We start from the raw sequence: 16,798 nt of genomic DNA on the forward strand, positions 1-16,798 counted from the left end.
GGAACTTATACATTCATTGTCCTCATTCACAAACTGATACTATCTCACTATCTGTTAGTTTATTGGCGAGCGGTCCGAATTTTAAGCCATACAATACATTTGTACAAGGTGCAAGTTTATGTTGTGAACTAAGTTAGACTAAGTTCCATGCAACATCCATCATGTCCATGCATTTTGCATGACATCAAGTTCACCATGTCAACACTCTACTCGCATTTATGATATAGATATATACAATTTGCACATATTAAAAGCTGAATTTTATCAATTTATACTTCAAGGTACATGTAGCATGCTTTTCCCTATACCCTGTGTGGGCAAGTCATACTTCGGAAGAGACGGATACATTGCATGAGAGCCTGCCAATTTAAGCTTCCTATAATATCAATTGCACATAACATACGAAATCACAAACTTACAAACTTCAATATGCACTTCAAATACAGCAGACTAGCTGTTAATTATTTCCGATCCTGTAGAATAACTTACATAATTGTCCATTTCATGGAATCCCGTTGCTCAGAATTGCCAATTCCATTTTTATCTGTCAAATGCGCTGTGGATGTGCTCCATTAATCACAGGTGAGACTCTGACTTTATACAACTCGCTCGCGTTCGCAGAGAAGCCAGCCTCGTGAGTCGTGGCACTGGGGCATGACGTCATCTTGGACGTACACTGTATGCAAAATTTCTGACGGGCGTCATATAACCCGTATTGTGATTGGTTGCAAAAGCCATTCTTTGAAATAGTAAGCCAATCAATTAACGCGACGGCCTTTTACGGTATTAATTAATGTGACTCGCCAGTAAAGTACGTCTAACCTGATTGGTTTATAAAACTACTTTGATAATTGCTAAGCCAGTCAGCGTGCTCGATGCAACAACCTCGTAGAGGTTTTCGAGAGGCGAATTCACGTGGTGATCCAGCGATCGAGTATAAATTCAGCTTGACAACTGCTCTCACGCGAGATTGCAGCTGCAATAACAATACATGGACACGATCAGTGACAAATACACAATGGAATAATGAATTATTTATGACATGCATCAGCTGGATTTTACGATCGAGGTAAGGTTTTTGGCCTGTCCCTGCGTGAAAATCCTTAGTTTTCAGCATCAAAGATACTTGCGATGACCATTTTTTTGCAGACACTTTGATAACAGGTAACTTTTATATCATAGGGTAGAAACTATAGTTGTACAATTTGTACGAAATATACATTTTGTTATAGGCCTAAAATGTTTACAAAAATATATTGGTCCATACGTTGTGCTTGTATTCAGTTCTTCGACGTATACTTTTCCCTATGCAACAAGATATGCTCTACATGTACCTCATTGGCTAAAAAGCACCATGATCACAGTTCACCGATGTAGTATAAATTCAGCTTAATTTAAAGGTCCATTCACACTACGCCGCAATTGCTTTAAAATTGAGGTGTGGTGTGTTGCCTATATACACTAAGCCAAAAAAAGAAACTTATAATTTTTCACAAGGTCATATCTTAAAATCCTGTCTATCAAAATTAACCAAAATTACACACAGGATTGCCACAATACTCTACTCTAAACACATGTCACTAACTATGCAGTTGTCCAACTGACACAACAGCAAAATGCACTGACATGCAACACCTTCATGGACCACATTCACAGCTCAACAGATTTCTTTGGATGGGTTCCAATTATTCGCCTGTGAATGTGATCCCGGAAGCTGTTCCGTGTCAGTGCATTTTACTGTTGTGTCAGTTGGACAACTGCTAGGTTACTGACATGTGTTTAGAGTAGAGTATTGAAGTAATCCTGTGTGTAATTTTTGTTCATGTACAGGCGAATAATTGGAACCCAGCCAAAGAAATCTGTGGCGCTGTGAATGTGATCCAGGAAGGTGTTGCATGTCAGTGCATTTTGCTGTTATCCTGTGTGCAATTTTTGGTCATTTTTATGGAGAGGATTTTAAGATATGACCTTGTGCAAAATTATAAGTTTCTTTTTTTGCTTAGTGTATATAAATTACTTTTTGCCGCAATTTTATTTACTAACTTTATTGCGATACCGCAATGCAGTATGATTGATGCAGTTTGCTTGAGAAGTCTAGCCAAGAATTTGCTCACAGATAGCTTCACATTCTTGGCTAGAGACCATTGCATTCAAAATCTAGTCGGATTCGCTGAAGCATAACACTGTGTAAAGCAATGGAAGTTCAGAAGTAAACAGCCGATCACGACAGGCGATGGCAAAAAAAATGTTGCTAAAATTACACTTCAGCAAAATTTAAAACTGTCCAAAATAGGCACACCTTGCCCAAAAGATACAGTTGACTCATTGAAATAACTTTCATCTGAATTTCAACATTAACAGAATCAATAACCTCCGGTGCAAAAAATTGCACCGCTGTCCGACCGAAAAACCATAACAAAACTTACTCTAGCATCGAATGCGTAACTATCGTGTGCAAATTCGAAGCTAGAGTTCTCGAGTAAGATGCAGTGCGGCAACGCTATGCACCGCATAACTCGGCAATTGAGGCGTGGTATGAAAATCAAGGCTACAAGTGAATTCAAATTTGCCATCAAACTGCCATCATTTTATATCAAATTAAAGCCCTTTTTAAGAAGGAAAGCCAAAACTGAAAATCATTTTGTCATTTCCGTAGCAAAGTTACATCTTGTCAAAGATTGACTTTCATCAAAAATATTCAGCCAACATTTAAATGCATCAATAAAAAACAAAATAGCATAGTCTCACGATATAATGTTATTCAGATTTCCTTTTACAAATTAAGCGTACTGCTAGCCGCGCCGTCCAGCGCATATTATTTTGCACAAGGGTGATTCATACTTCAATTCAGCTTTTTGAACTTCCGTCTCTGCATTCTTCAGAAAAACTTCTGTAATTGCAATTACATCTGGCTGCAAGCTGGCAATATTTGCTTCAAGCTCCTTCCTCTTATTCAATAAACTATCTGCATTTGTGTACATGCATTTCAAGTGTACTGGTGTGGTATTGGCTGCATTTTGTTGCTCATAATTGTCACTGGTTTTGTCTCCTTATTGTCATTATAGGGTTCGAGGTACTCTTTGTCCTCTGCTTTGTAAAGTCATTAATTTTTCTTTGTCTCTCATTGTTTATCGTCTTCAGTTTTACTTCCTCATTTATCACCTCAGATTTATTAAAAGTAGTACTTCTGTGCTTCTCTCCAAAACTGAGTTTTAATCTTTGACTGAGGTTTTACTAATACTATCTTCCCTCCTCTCACTGTATTTCTCCTCTCTTGTCTTGTTAATCTTACTTGAGTGTAATGTCTTCTTTTTCAGCTTCCCTTCCTCATAGGTCACCTCTTTTTCAGCTTCACTTCCTCATAGGTCACCCCTGCTGTATTCAGGGTGGTACTACCATCCTTTACCATCTTCTCACTGTTAACTTACTAAACTTACTTGCGCTTAACAACTTCTTTCTCAACTTCACTTCCTCATCATTCATCCCGGCTGAATTTAGAGTGGTACTTGAAGTAAAAAAGCTTATAAACTATCTAAGGGTCTGTGAATTCAGAGGAGTCTGTAAATTCACTGATTACAGACTATTTTGGCCCAAAATGATAGTGAATTTTGGCATCTGATGGGCCAGAATATGCAAAGTGCAAATTTTTTTTTGCAATTTTGGCCCAAAACACAGTGTTTTTGAGGGTAAAAGGAAGATGTCAAGGCAATTATTGCTTACATTTTTCTTCTATCAGGATTTTTATGGGGAATGTTTTATGGGGAATGTTCCCCATGGAAAAATTACGGGGGATGCCTCTGCACTCCTTAAATGATCACAAAGAGTGCCATTGATCACACCCGTAATGATTCATGCAAAGTTTGATGCAATTGCACCCCTGCAGTGATTGATGATAATTACAAAATATTTCAGCTTTACATTTATTTTATTTGTATACCACAGACATCTTGTTGAGATGGCCAGAAGACGATTAGAGGCTGCCATCCGGGCAGGACGTGCCATTAATGAGGAGCAGAATCGGTCATCGGGTGTGTTTGACAGCGCAGAACTTGTGCTGTCAATCACCCAAAAGGACAGCGACATGGGCGTATATAGTCTACAGTTCTCACCGGAGGGTGACTTACTGGCTGTAGGTTGCGGCAATGGGGCAGTTAGGGTAAGGAAGCATACATTCAGAACTGTTTTATACTAAGACTATAAATATATTTTGACCACTGGACTTGTTTACACAGAGCCTAAAGTCAACTTGACTTCATTTGTGTGTAAACAGGTCGCCGTAACTTATAATTATGTTGACCTGGGTCAAGTTTTTAAAATTCAAACTCAACTTCAAATCGTGATTTTGCAGTGTAAATGAACACACAAAGTCAAGTTCATATAGTTATTGAAGCATATGAACAAACAAAAGATGTCAAAGCCAAATTCAATTTGTTTTGAAGTTGACTACCATTCTTGGTGTACATGGTGTAATTAAACAACATTTCACAAATGATTTATGCTAATCCTCAGTTGCAATCTGAATTTGAAGTCACAATTGAAGTCAACTTCTCACTGTGTAAATGGGACTCAATAAAAACAAAAAATAATTATTAGAAATTGGAAGTGATAATACAATGGGCTATATTCCAGTTGAAATCATATGAAAAACATGACCTATACCACACAGGGAGTGTGAATCTCAAATGTGGTTACCTGATGAATGGGCGACTCCATCTAAGGGGGTTTATATGATTTCAACTGGAATAACACATTGTAGTTAAGACTTTTGTTGACAAATAATTTAATTGGTGGTCTATCTAGAATATATACTGCTTTGTGTTTCTGGTGGACCAATGTGCAGTTTGCTGCTTTTGTATCATGAGTTTAAATGCTGAATAAAAATGTGTCTCATTGTTGCATGTTACGCATGAATTCTTGTGCATCGGAGTACAGAGAGTAGGGAGACAGAGGGCAGCATTTCAATTATTTATTAGTTTATTCCTTGTGAGCTATAGAGGGCAGTGTTAATTTATGTTTATGAAGTTGACATTGGGCTATTCCCTTTGAAATCTGCCATACCACTGTGAAAGGAAGATTTAATCTTCATCATACAGAGGGGGTATGTTTTTCAAATGAAATTAGGGAGCGATCGTTATTTATGGCAGGGGGAATGGGTAAATTTAGGGGAACACAAAATTTTTTGTGGTCTTGAGGGGGAACCTGAAATTTTAGTTGAACCAGGAGGGGGGATTGTTAAATTTTAAATGGAGAAAATTGGGAAAACAAGGGGAACGCGAAAATTTTGAGCGGACGTGAGGGGGAACGCGAAATTTTTTGTCGATATTTTTGCCAAAACACCCATTCCCCCCCTGCCGTAAATAACGATCGGTCCCTTAGCTAGAGTTAATTATTTTGAAACCCATACTCCCCTGTATACATGTCTTTACCTACATGTATATCACCCACAACTGAAGTGAGTGTTTCAAATGGAAATTACCCAATTGTGTATTTCATTTGAAACCCACACTCCCTCTGTAAAAGACTTCAGCTAATCGTCCACAGGGTGAGAGTGGATTTCTAAAGGAGAAGCGCATTTTCAATTTTTCAGGTGTACAACTGCAGTGATGGGAAAGTGAAATCCAAATTATGTGAAGGCAGCAAATCTGGTCTGCCCATCACATGTCTTGTATTCCATCCTCGCATGCAAAAGGCACTTGTGGGGGCCGGTGCCGATGGACGCATCAGTGTTTATAACGTAGCAACAGCACATCGGACATTTACTACAGTAGGTAAGTAGAAATCAAGGCAGCTAGCACTGGGCAATAACATGGATCTTTTTCTACTCCCCAAAAATGTGTCAATATTCTGTATTGGTCACATGATAAAGATTTGGAGGCCTGAGGGCAAGATCCCGGTTGCTACTCAGGCAGGGCACACCCCTAGTGGGACACAAATGTCTCTCTACTAGCTGGTGATATGAGTGTAAACCATGAGTACAAGTATGGAGGCTTCTATTTAAGATATTTATCTACACACTGTCATCTTCATTTTATCCAGCTGTCATTTTTGAAAATTGTTTGATTTTAAAAAAAATTTACATGGCCGTGAGACATTTATGAGAAAACAAAATCATTATATGTGACATGATCAAGGGGAATGAGTCACATGTCGGCGATTTTCAATTAGAAGCTTTAAAATTATTTTCTGGCAGTTTATGAATGCTACATTTTGATGCAAACCCTATCAAAATCGGACATCTGGTTACCAAGTTATAAGCAATTTATCAATGGCTGAAAACAATATAAAACAAAAGAATTTGAACACTGTTTTTGCCAATATCTCAAAAACAATATTAGCGACATCCGACTCATTCCTCTTGATCATGTCACATATGTTTATTGCCAGTGAATTTAAAAATTCACTGGCAGTTCCACCATGAGCTGTTGTGGCGTTTGGTGATGAACTCAACAACATGAATCATGAGTGGGCGCTGGTTTGAATCCAAGCGGTTCTGAGTTTTTTCTCTCCCTTGTTATATTGCCAGTTTGCTTGAGCTTCACTTCTTCATTTTTAAAAAGTGATGTGTGTTGAGATATCTTAATTGAAAAATGCATTTTAAGTGATATTTTTACCATCAATATTAAAATAGATATAACTTTAAAAATAAATTGAGTATGCCCCAATGGGGCACTGCAGAAAGACAGTACTGTTCACAGGATTAAATGAAAATTAATTTTGTTTGACCTCTGACTCGTATTGCTTTTCAGAGCCGCATAATGAGATCAATGCTTTGGATTTCAGTCTTGAGGGTGATCGATATGCTACAGCAGGCAAAGATTTCAGTATCAGATTGTATGACACAGAGACAAATGAGGTAAGCTTACAACCCTATAATCTGTATTGTCACAGACCAAAGGTTGGGGAAATTTGATAAAAGTCTGACTTGTGACAAAGTCGACAAATTCCCTGGCGGTGGGTAACGTGGCCTAAAAACAAAAGGGGGAGACATGGGTCAAGCGGTCAGAAAAAATTAAAGCACTGGTTTTAATATTTAAAAAAGTATGAATACACCAATCAAATTTAAAATCAATTAGTTATGAAGAAAAAATATATAGGCCTAAAGTTTTAATTTTCATAATCAACAAAAATTATGCAATTCAATTTCTTGTCTCTTGTCTCAAAACATTGCATATCAAAATATTTGAACCATGCAGACACCTATAACGCTAGTTGATAGGGTCCATACCTGAATACCAGTGCCCAGCTTGCCCCAGCCAAGCTCATTCAATGGGAGCTTAAGCATTGTGGCTGCAGATAACTGCTGCAGCTTGGCTGGGGAAGGCTGCAAACTGGTATTTAGGTATGGGCCCTTAAAAGTGCATTTTGTGATCCACAGCATCATCCCCCTACTTTTCTCAAAATTATGAGAGTTGAAATTTTAATACCACTGGAAACCTCTGGTTGCATCATGTTTGTGTACAAAAAATTCTTGCAGATTTGTTTAGCAAAAATATTGTGAAATTTAAATTATGTCCTGGTACACAGAACAAAATCATAACACGATTTTGATTTAAACTTTTGATCCAAACACAAGGAATTAATTCCTACCTCGGAATTTTCAGATGGTACTCCATCTTTCATCAGCGAGTGAGTGACTGTATCAGGTCGTGATCTTTTGACCTTTGACCTGATAACAGACTCGTAGACTCCTGAGAGTTTGAACCGGCCCCCGTCTTTGTTGAGAGATGGTTGGTTGGCTTTGATGTGAACTGCTTCCTTGACTCCACGTTGGAACCACCTAACCATAAATCATAACACATTGTCTATGGAAGAGTGTAATACACATAATGCATAACTTGCAAACACAAAATTGGAGTCAACTGAAATTTTGCGAATAAGCTTTTTTTGTGGATATCTACTGAACAATGTCATAAAAAGAGGATGCTAGAATCACGAAATACTCCTTTAATCGGTGATGAACAACAGTGAAACATTAAATCCCTTTCAAAAACAAGCTAAAAGATTGTGTAATTCACAGGATTATTTCATGAGGAATGTCCAGTTTATTCATTGCCAATCAACTCGGGCACTCAACATTACAAGAAGAGTGATGATTTTTCTGTTGATAGCAGCCAAAGAACTACAGAATAAAAGGGCAATGTTTAGCTGCTTCCTCCAAAATAATGAAAACAACATGTGCGTACACAAGTTCCAGGTGTGGCGCTTCCATTAACTTGCGTTCATGTATAAACTACTGGCAAAGTGTGGATTCATTATGGATCAACAACGGTTGGCTCATGTTCAAAGGTATAGGAATAGTTGTTGAAATCCTTATCATCTTGATGGCATTCAAATCATTTTTCTTTTATTTATTTATCATCTCCACAGATGGTCCAAGTATATGAGGGTTCTCAGCAGCTCCTACCAGACAAAGAGGAAGCCTTGGAATCTGGACATGGAAGACGAGTCTTTGCTCTCAAATATCATCCTGATGATAACCATGTCTTCATCACTGGTGGTTGGGATAACTGTCTCAAGGTAAAGTGTTTCTGTACACTTTTATATTAATAACGTATTGTTGTATTTAACTTTATTTCTCTATACATGTACTTTTAAGAATTTGTATATTTCATATGTAATGTTTTAACCTTTTGATGTATTTTGTTTGACCCCTAGGCACCCATGGAAAACAGTGTTATTACTGATTGGGTATCCCCAGGCTAAAGAAGATGTAATAAAATAAAATAAAATAATATCTGAGTGACCAATTAAATTTCAGCTTCTAAATACCATGTTGCTGATTGGCTTAATAAATCATAATAGTCTGATTGTAACCAATCAGCAGGTAGTACTCATGGGGTTAATCCTCATCAGTCCTATCACTATTCTTACCAGATGCTGATTGGCTCAATAAAGCATATATAATCTGCTTGCAACCAATCAGCAAATAGTACTCATGGGGTTAATAATAAACTCTATATATCAATCCACTGTAATTCAGTGTGGTGCAGTTGGATGAACTTTAAGCTTAATTTATACTTGATCACTTTTGCAGAAAAGCGATTCTCATACATGCTCAGTGTTTACTTCCATTTTCAGAGCGTCAAGCTGATCAATCGATACAAATCGCTGAGGCAAAAACGATTTTGCGAGTTGAACAAATCTCTGCTCCTGAGCAATGTCGCTTGACACATGAATGCATCAACCTATCATTTTCTACCAACTGGGTCTATTATTTTGCTAATTAATTTACCTTTCTCGATCATAAATTTCAGAAATGAACTAATTCAAAACAATCATTATTGACAAGAATGGATGTTCTTAAAATGTATTTTGTGGTCTTTTGAACATTTTAATTGTTGTCTGCAATCGTGATCGCTGTCATTAGTATAAATGCAAAAGTATCAAGTGATACATCACAGAATTTTGCGATTGCCCATCGCTTTCCAAAAGCGATGCACCGCAATCATTCAGCAATGGAGCAGGGGCGTTTATTCTTCCGTTAATCGCCCCCAAAGGGGAGGGAATAATTTTACCCCTTTGGGGAAGAATTTTGCATTTTGAAAAAGAAAAAAAAAGAGAGGGGAAAAACAGAAGCAAGTCAACAGGATTCAAGGAAGATTAAAAATAAAAGTAACTAATTTGGGGGAAAATGTATTACTGGAACATGTATTATTATGTTTTATGGTATTTTTGGAATGAAATAGATGGTCACTGTCTGGCAGTGACTGCTCTACAGGGTGGGTGAATTCATCAAGTGTCATTAAGGGAAGAATTATAATGGGTACATAACATTATCATGTACATGTAGTGATCCCTTGGCTTTTACCCATTCCCATCCTAAAAATAATTATTTGAGGAAAACCATGGACTTTATCATAAAACTAGTGACTAGTGGTCATAGGTAATAATGCACAGTTTGCACACTAAGATTAAGGGAGCTCTGCTTTGCATATTTCATACAAAATCCATTTTCTTTTTAATTTGGACATCTGCCCATCTAGGGAAGCATTTGGGATTGTAAGGGAAGAACCATCAATTAGTTAACAGCTCTATTGGCCAAGTGTACGGTATCTTCCCTTAAACCTCAGCTTCAGGTTCAAATCCTTGATTATTCTTCCCTAGATGCAATAGTTCAGTGGCATTCTCCGAACTCTGCAACAGAAGAATTTTAATGCTAAGGCTTTATAAATCAGGGGCATGCAAGTCACCACATATATAAAAGAGCTGAAAACGCAAAAACCAGATAGCAAAAAGCTCAAAACACCTAGCAAAAAGCTGCAATTTGGGAAGATCCTATACTTTTATACAGAGCAAGTGTACTGGTACAAACAAAGCTGAACTCTCACACCCCTGTAAATAATAAATCACAGCTAGCTCTGAAAAATTAATAATAAAGAGCCTAGAGGTGTTTACCAGCCTGTCTTCCCTTTGAACCATTAGTCCTTAGATGCAATGGTTCAGTGTCCAGACTGTACCATATAGGAAAGAATTTGATGTTTTTAGGGAAGCCAGAATAGAACAACTCACAACACACTCGTATGTTCAGTCAGGGAAGGAGGGAACAAGAAAATAAGAAAAAGTACATACATAGCACCCGGGGGAGGCACTCGAATATGAAAGTGACATACCTGTGCCCACCAGCGTATGAAACTAGGGGTCTATCGGTGTGGAAATTTTCAGAAAAAAGGGGGTTTAGTTATTCGGTGTTGGCAATGTCAAAAATGGAGTGATTTTGTATGGGAGCACCTAAAATTTCACATCATTGACAATCAAAAATAGCTTTTTACCCAACTTTACAGTACAACATAGATAAAACTCATTTATTTTGCTCAAAATGTGTGTGAAGCGTGCGAAATTTCAATTTTGAGGACTAATTGTTCAAGAAAGGGGGTCATTCAGTGTAGGCTACTGAAAAAAACCCTGGGTCATTGGGTGTAGGATTTGCCAAAAATAATGGGGTCTTTTCATGGGCTATGGCGTATGTCAATATATGGGTGTGCCCCGGAGATAGCAATCAACCTAAAATTTTCCCTTTTTGATCCATTTTGGGGTTTTTCAGTTGGGGAAGAATCTGGGGACGGATGTGATACAGCACGGTAGGTGAGGGAATAATTTCAATTTTCTGGAAGAATAGACACCCCTGCAATGGAGTATAAATTCGGTTTTAGTCTGGAAATCTAGTTTGCATTGGTTCCATCCCCAATGGTTCTGATGTTTTTGGTCACTTAATGTATAATAGGTCAGTTTGTGTGAATTTCCTTACCTTTAATTATAATTCTCTTGCTAAATTCTATTACCTCCACTATCCATGATTAAAACTTTTGCAAGGGAAGGATGCCCCCCCCCCTAAAAATCATAATTGATAAAAAAATGAAGCAATAATTGCCCTGTGCATCTTCCTTTTTAGCACCAAAAAGCAGGTGTTTTGGACACAAATAGGATAAAATTGCTCAATTGTGCGTGCTTCGTGCATGCTGACCCATTAAATGCCAAAATAATCTTTATTTGTGGCTACAACAGTTTGAAATTGAAATTTTTCTGTGCTTCATGTGTGCAAAAAAAACAGGAACAAAATATGAGGACCCCCCTTAATTTTAATGCTTCCACCACCACTAGGGCGACATGCATGCTTTTATGCGAAGAGTGATTGATAAATTCACAGCCTAATAGAAGTCAACACATCAACATACCAGGGTCCAGTGGTCATGGAGCATATTGATTCCTTCTGTGTACATGTAGAAGAAGGAATCTTGGACCTCCAGGGAGTGGCACACATCATAAATGATGTCATCATCTGAGGAAAAATGACGTTCACCAAGTTCTTTCTTGAACTTTAGGAAGAGGAAAGAAATCGGATTGTGCAAAAATCTGGAGTATTAACCAAAGCCAAATTTGTAACATACACCCATTAATGCATCCATGTTATACAGTCTGAAAATTGATTACATAGTCTCCTACCTTATTAGGGGAGACAAAATGTAGACTGCCAAATTCAAACGTGGCAGGGAGAGCTTTGAAGACAACCCCCAATCAGGGAAAGCCAGGCAATGTCAGGGGTAGCACTAGGTTTTAAAACCAGGGGTTCTCAGAACCCCTGAACCCCCTGAAAGTGTTAAAAATATGCGCTCAAATCCTAAAATGAGGGGTTCGCCAATCTGTCAAGTATTGAATGTACCGTTTTTTAACTGGTTTTAATATATATCAGTATCAGATTTTGTGATTTTGGTTACAATGATGTGTTGGTACCATGGTATAAATAGTTAAAGCCCGGCAAAAAACGTGATCTCACTTTTCACGCCACGATTCTCGCCGGTAACCAACTATCTCGCTTTTTAAGAAAGTTCTCAAGCAGTTTACTTACTATAAAAGTGTTGCTTTATGCCATAAAGGTTACGCGAATGCAGTTCAACTTGACAAAGTGCAGAATTCAACACCATTGGCACCACATGGAAGCAATGCTTTACTCAATAAAAAATGACATTTCATTGCAAATGAGTTCAAGTTGTGCCCTCCCCCAGTTCTGAAATCCTGGCTACATCATTGCAGTCCACAAGTCCCCAGTGGCTATATATGGCTGCCATCCAGCAATGAGGATTTGGTATACTGTGTTCATAATAAATTGTTTAATTCTCAAATGTATGATATGAGCAATAGGGCATCTTCTTAATTTAATCAATTTTGATTCACATTTCTTCCAGATCTGGGATTACAGGACCAAACGAGGTGTTCAAAGAACAATACCAGGACCTCATATCTGTGGTAATGGGATTGATATCAAGGTAAATTACATTGGCTCCTTGTCTATGAAAGGATTACATTGAAAACCCTTCTGCATGTTTTCAAATCGCTCAATAGGCTCTGTCCACAGGACATTGATGTGTGCCTTAAAATAAGATGGCAACCAAACTCTGTTGCTACTCATTCATCATCCTGTGTCACTTTGAAAATTCAATCATCCAGAAAACGAGCTGTAGACAGAGAGTTTTCCAATGTTGCTGTTCAATCATGGAATATGTGAATTTTGGGTTTCTCTACCGGAAGTTAATGTGATCAAAATTCCTTCCCACAAGGTAATAGGCAAATTGCATGACAACAGATACAGCTTGGAGGTTGATTTATCTCCTTTGTTACATTACGCATATTGTATTTTGGGAAGAAATTTAATCAGAATTATGTCAAACTGACTGCCAGTGAAATATCTGCCAGTGAAATTAAAACTTCATGTATAAGCTTCCTACCACAATCAGAAATGATCTGCAGTAGCTTTTAATTTTGGTTTATAATGCTTTGTATTTCACATGATGTTACCATTGTATATTTTTATTATTCTTGTTTGCGTTTATTTTTGCTCTTTTGGGTTTTGTTTACTGATGCTTTGTTACTTCTATGTATGTGGGTGTGTATTTATGTAAATGCTGTTGATAAGATACTGCCTTTGACTTCTGTCTGCAATATCTACTATATTGGGCTATTCCATTTAAAATCCATATGGCACTAAATTTTTGTGCTTTTCTCAAAAACTGATCATATCAGGCAGTTACGAAAGCAGGCAGGAGTTGTGGTTTGAGAACCGCCTTGTCTCAAAACTGCTCTTTTCGCAGGAATCTGTTATGCTAGTTGGCTAAATTTTGTGAAAGAAACAACGTCTAGAGTACACAGTCATGTTAAAATGGGCCATTACATAGCATGCTTTACATGTATTCTTTGATTGCACATGTGGTGAATATATTGTCTCTTTACTCAGATTATTCCTATAAGAAAATGATGATTTAAAGTCCTCTGAATCATAACCATTCAAATGCATGGTGGTAAAACCAATATACTAGTTGCATGTCTGATTGTAACATTTCATTTTTCTTGTACATGCTGATAAGGTACTGGCCCATATTTAAATTTTAAGTATAAACAGAGCTTAAAAAACTAATCCAGAAGTGATCCCCACCCTAACATTTAAAATATTATTCTGCTCATCTTTTCTGTAAAGTACTTAAATATATGGGTGACCTAATTGCCCCCCCCCCCACTTTTTCCTATCAAAATGGAGATTTTGGCATCAGAAGAAAGCTCATTTTTTTCCCATAATCCCATAATCATAAGTTTAGGCCTAAACTATATTCTTTTTAGAGGTTATTAACGAAAAAGTGATAGCATTATTCCTAATTGTGGTATACCATACATAACATTCTATGGGCCATTGTGAAACACATTTTAACTTCTAATATCAAAACGACTAGTGCAATTCACCTCAAAACTTGGGAAACAGATTATTTTGGTACATGCCTCAATTTGAGATACTAAACACAACAAATCTGACCACCCACCTTTAATTTATACATTTTGATTGAAATCACCAAACAACAATACACTGCAATAGTCAATATGTGACTGAATAAGAGATTTTATAAAAAAAAGTTAACTCTCTCCATGCAGGTGTCGCCTGCAGACGACAAGTTTCAAATGTTGTTTAGAAACAAAACAAAACATTTTCATGAACATATTTGGAATCACCATGAAAAATGCATTAAAATTAATACATGTACAAACAAGCCTAGTATTGGTTCAGTGGTTTTTAAGATAGCTCTTGATATTTTGAGAAAATATCACAAAACTTGGACTGTTTATGTTAAAGCCTATAATATGGCTAGTATATGCAGAGCATTTAAGAGTAGGTACATCAAGAAAGGAACATCTCAAGAGTGTCATTTTACAACACACATCCTGAATTACTTGTTTGCATGATTGTGTCAAATTTGATATTGTAAAATGTTATTAAATCATCAAAGGTTACACAAGGGGTGAGGCTAATCAATTTAAGTTCACACTCCCTCTGTGGACTGGAAGATGTTAGAAATATCTTCCATGTGGGAGTATGAATTTCAAATGGAATTAGTATTTAATTAAAAAATGTATGTGAAGGAGAAAACACAACACTCTATTATTATTAAGCGTAATTTTAATTCAGCTGCATAGAATGGGCTTTTCCAGTTGAAATCCACACTCCCCCTGTAGAAAATGTTGGAAATACTTCAGTATCTTCCACAGAGGGAGTAGTTTTTCAAATATAATTGGTCAAAAATGGTCAGAGTTAATAAGTTTGAAACCCATACACCCTTATAAAAGGACTGTATTATGGCTTTAGCTATATCATCCACAACTGGAGTGAGTATTTCAAATGGAAGTTACCCACTTGTCTATTCTAGTTGAAACTTATACTCTTTCTGTGATCCACATTTTAAATGGATTAGCCCAATTCCAGAATAAAATTAGTAAAGTTGGGTACAGCTCATTGGCTCACCCTGTATTAATAATAAGCTCTGTGACACCTTTGACATTATGGGACAACACATAATGTTGTTTAAATGGGAATTCCCCTTGTATCTCCCACGGATTCCCCCTGTGGCATGTATACATAATATGTGTTGTCATTAAATGTCAGGGTAAACATGTAATGGAGTGGTATTGTCCACTTAAATGTCAATATCCAGTAATGCGTTAGCATTGACGTAATCCATCTTGTTGTGGAATGGATTGATAGGTGTGTGCTGATTACACAGAGAATTGTTGTGATTATTTATTAGAGAAATTTACAGTAATATTGTATTGTTGTGTTTGTCAGACTGCTTGTGGTGGGGTTTTGGGCCCTAATATGATGGTGTATCATCTAATTACATCGCTAACAATTGACTTCCTTTTGCCATAGTTGAGGTTAACTTTTCTAGTTGACTCAGATGTGAAAACTAAAATGTTTAAAGATACAAAGAGATTTTAAAATGGTTACATTTGTGATGTGGAATATGAAAAGGAGACACTATGGGGTAGGATCCTAAATGGGAGAAATAGCAAACAATCTGCCCGGGGTGATTTTTTCACAATTTGGGTTTGTTGCAAATTTGTGATGTTAATCATGTTTACAATATGGTCTGATAGTTTCAGACTGGAATATAACTGGCATCTTGTGTATTTTTTCAGACATTTTTTTTTTATCTTCGCTTAGGAATGTCTGATTTCATTAGAGAAAACGGCATTGTAGAGCAAAATATCTTCACATTTAAGATATGTAAAAAAATACTCAAAATTGATAACCTGCCCAAAAATGTCTCTTTTTGATATACCACGTCACATTTGTCATAGGTTGGGTGGCACATACTTTGGTAAAGGAAAGTATCTCCCTCTTATTGTCTTTACATGTTACATCCTTTTACCATGCAAGGGACATTGAAAAGGATGACCATGCAAGGGACATTGAAAAGGATGACCATGCAAGGGACATTGAAAAGGATGACCATGCAAGGGACATTGAAAAGGATGACCATGCAAGGGACATTGAAAAGGTTGACCAAAGTTATGGCAAAAGGAAATATTGTAGCATGTTAGTGAAGTATATAAGATATACCCTTTTACCATATTAAGGCAGTTTTAACTCACACGGGTGTCGACTGCAGATGACAAGTTTCAATATTTTTTTTTGATATTCAAAAATTTCAGAAATGTAAATTTTTTTATTACCATATTTGGAACCAGCATGAAAAATGCATTACAATGAGTACAAACTAATCCAGTATTGGTTCAGAGGTTCTTGAGATAGCTCTTGATATTTTGAAAAAATATTCCAAAACTTGGGACTTTTTTATGTTTGATGACTATGGCTAGCATGCAGAGCATTAAGATTGTTATGTGGTCAATTGCCGTAGGGATTTGTGCAGTTTGTTTCTCCTTAGCAATTTTACACATTCATTTCTTATAAAAAATGAGTCAATTTTGGAGCAGCGTAGGATGGGCAGTTACTTTTGAATTGTGTGTTATTCAAGTTTGACAT

The 16,798-nt window shown here is 36.9% G+C and overlaps 1 protein-coding gene across 1 annotated transcript in view; it reads left to right on the forward strand.

Annotated features, from left to right (window-relative positions):
• Positions 1-16,798, forward strand: part of LOC140143615 (uncharacterized) — a 45,178-nt gene that overhangs the window by 549 nt on the left and 27,831 nt on the right. Inside the window, exons 2-6 of the mRNA XM_072165429.1 lie at positions 3,943-4,156; positions 5,588-5,768; positions 6,747-6,853; positions 8,368-8,517; positions 12,681-12,761. Of these exons, the coding sequence (XP_072021530.1) occupies positions 3,956-4,156; positions 5,588-5,768; positions 6,747-6,853; positions 8,368-8,517; positions 12,681-12,761 (720 nt within the window). The 5' untranslated portion in view covers positions 3,943-3,955. The remainder of the gene's footprint in view (positions 1-3,942; positions 4,157-5,587; positions 5,769-6,746; positions 6,854-8,367; positions 8,518-12,680; positions 12,762-16,798) is intronic.

The sequence above is a fragment of the Amphiura filiformis genome, unplaced genomic scaffold, assembly GCF_039555335.1.
Source record: "Amphiura filiformis unplaced genomic scaffold, Afil_fr2py scaffold_24, whole genome shotgun sequence".
Lineage (NCBI taxonomy): Eukaryota > Metazoa > Echinodermata > Ophiuroidea > Amphilepidida > Amphiuridae > Amphiura > Amphiura filiformis.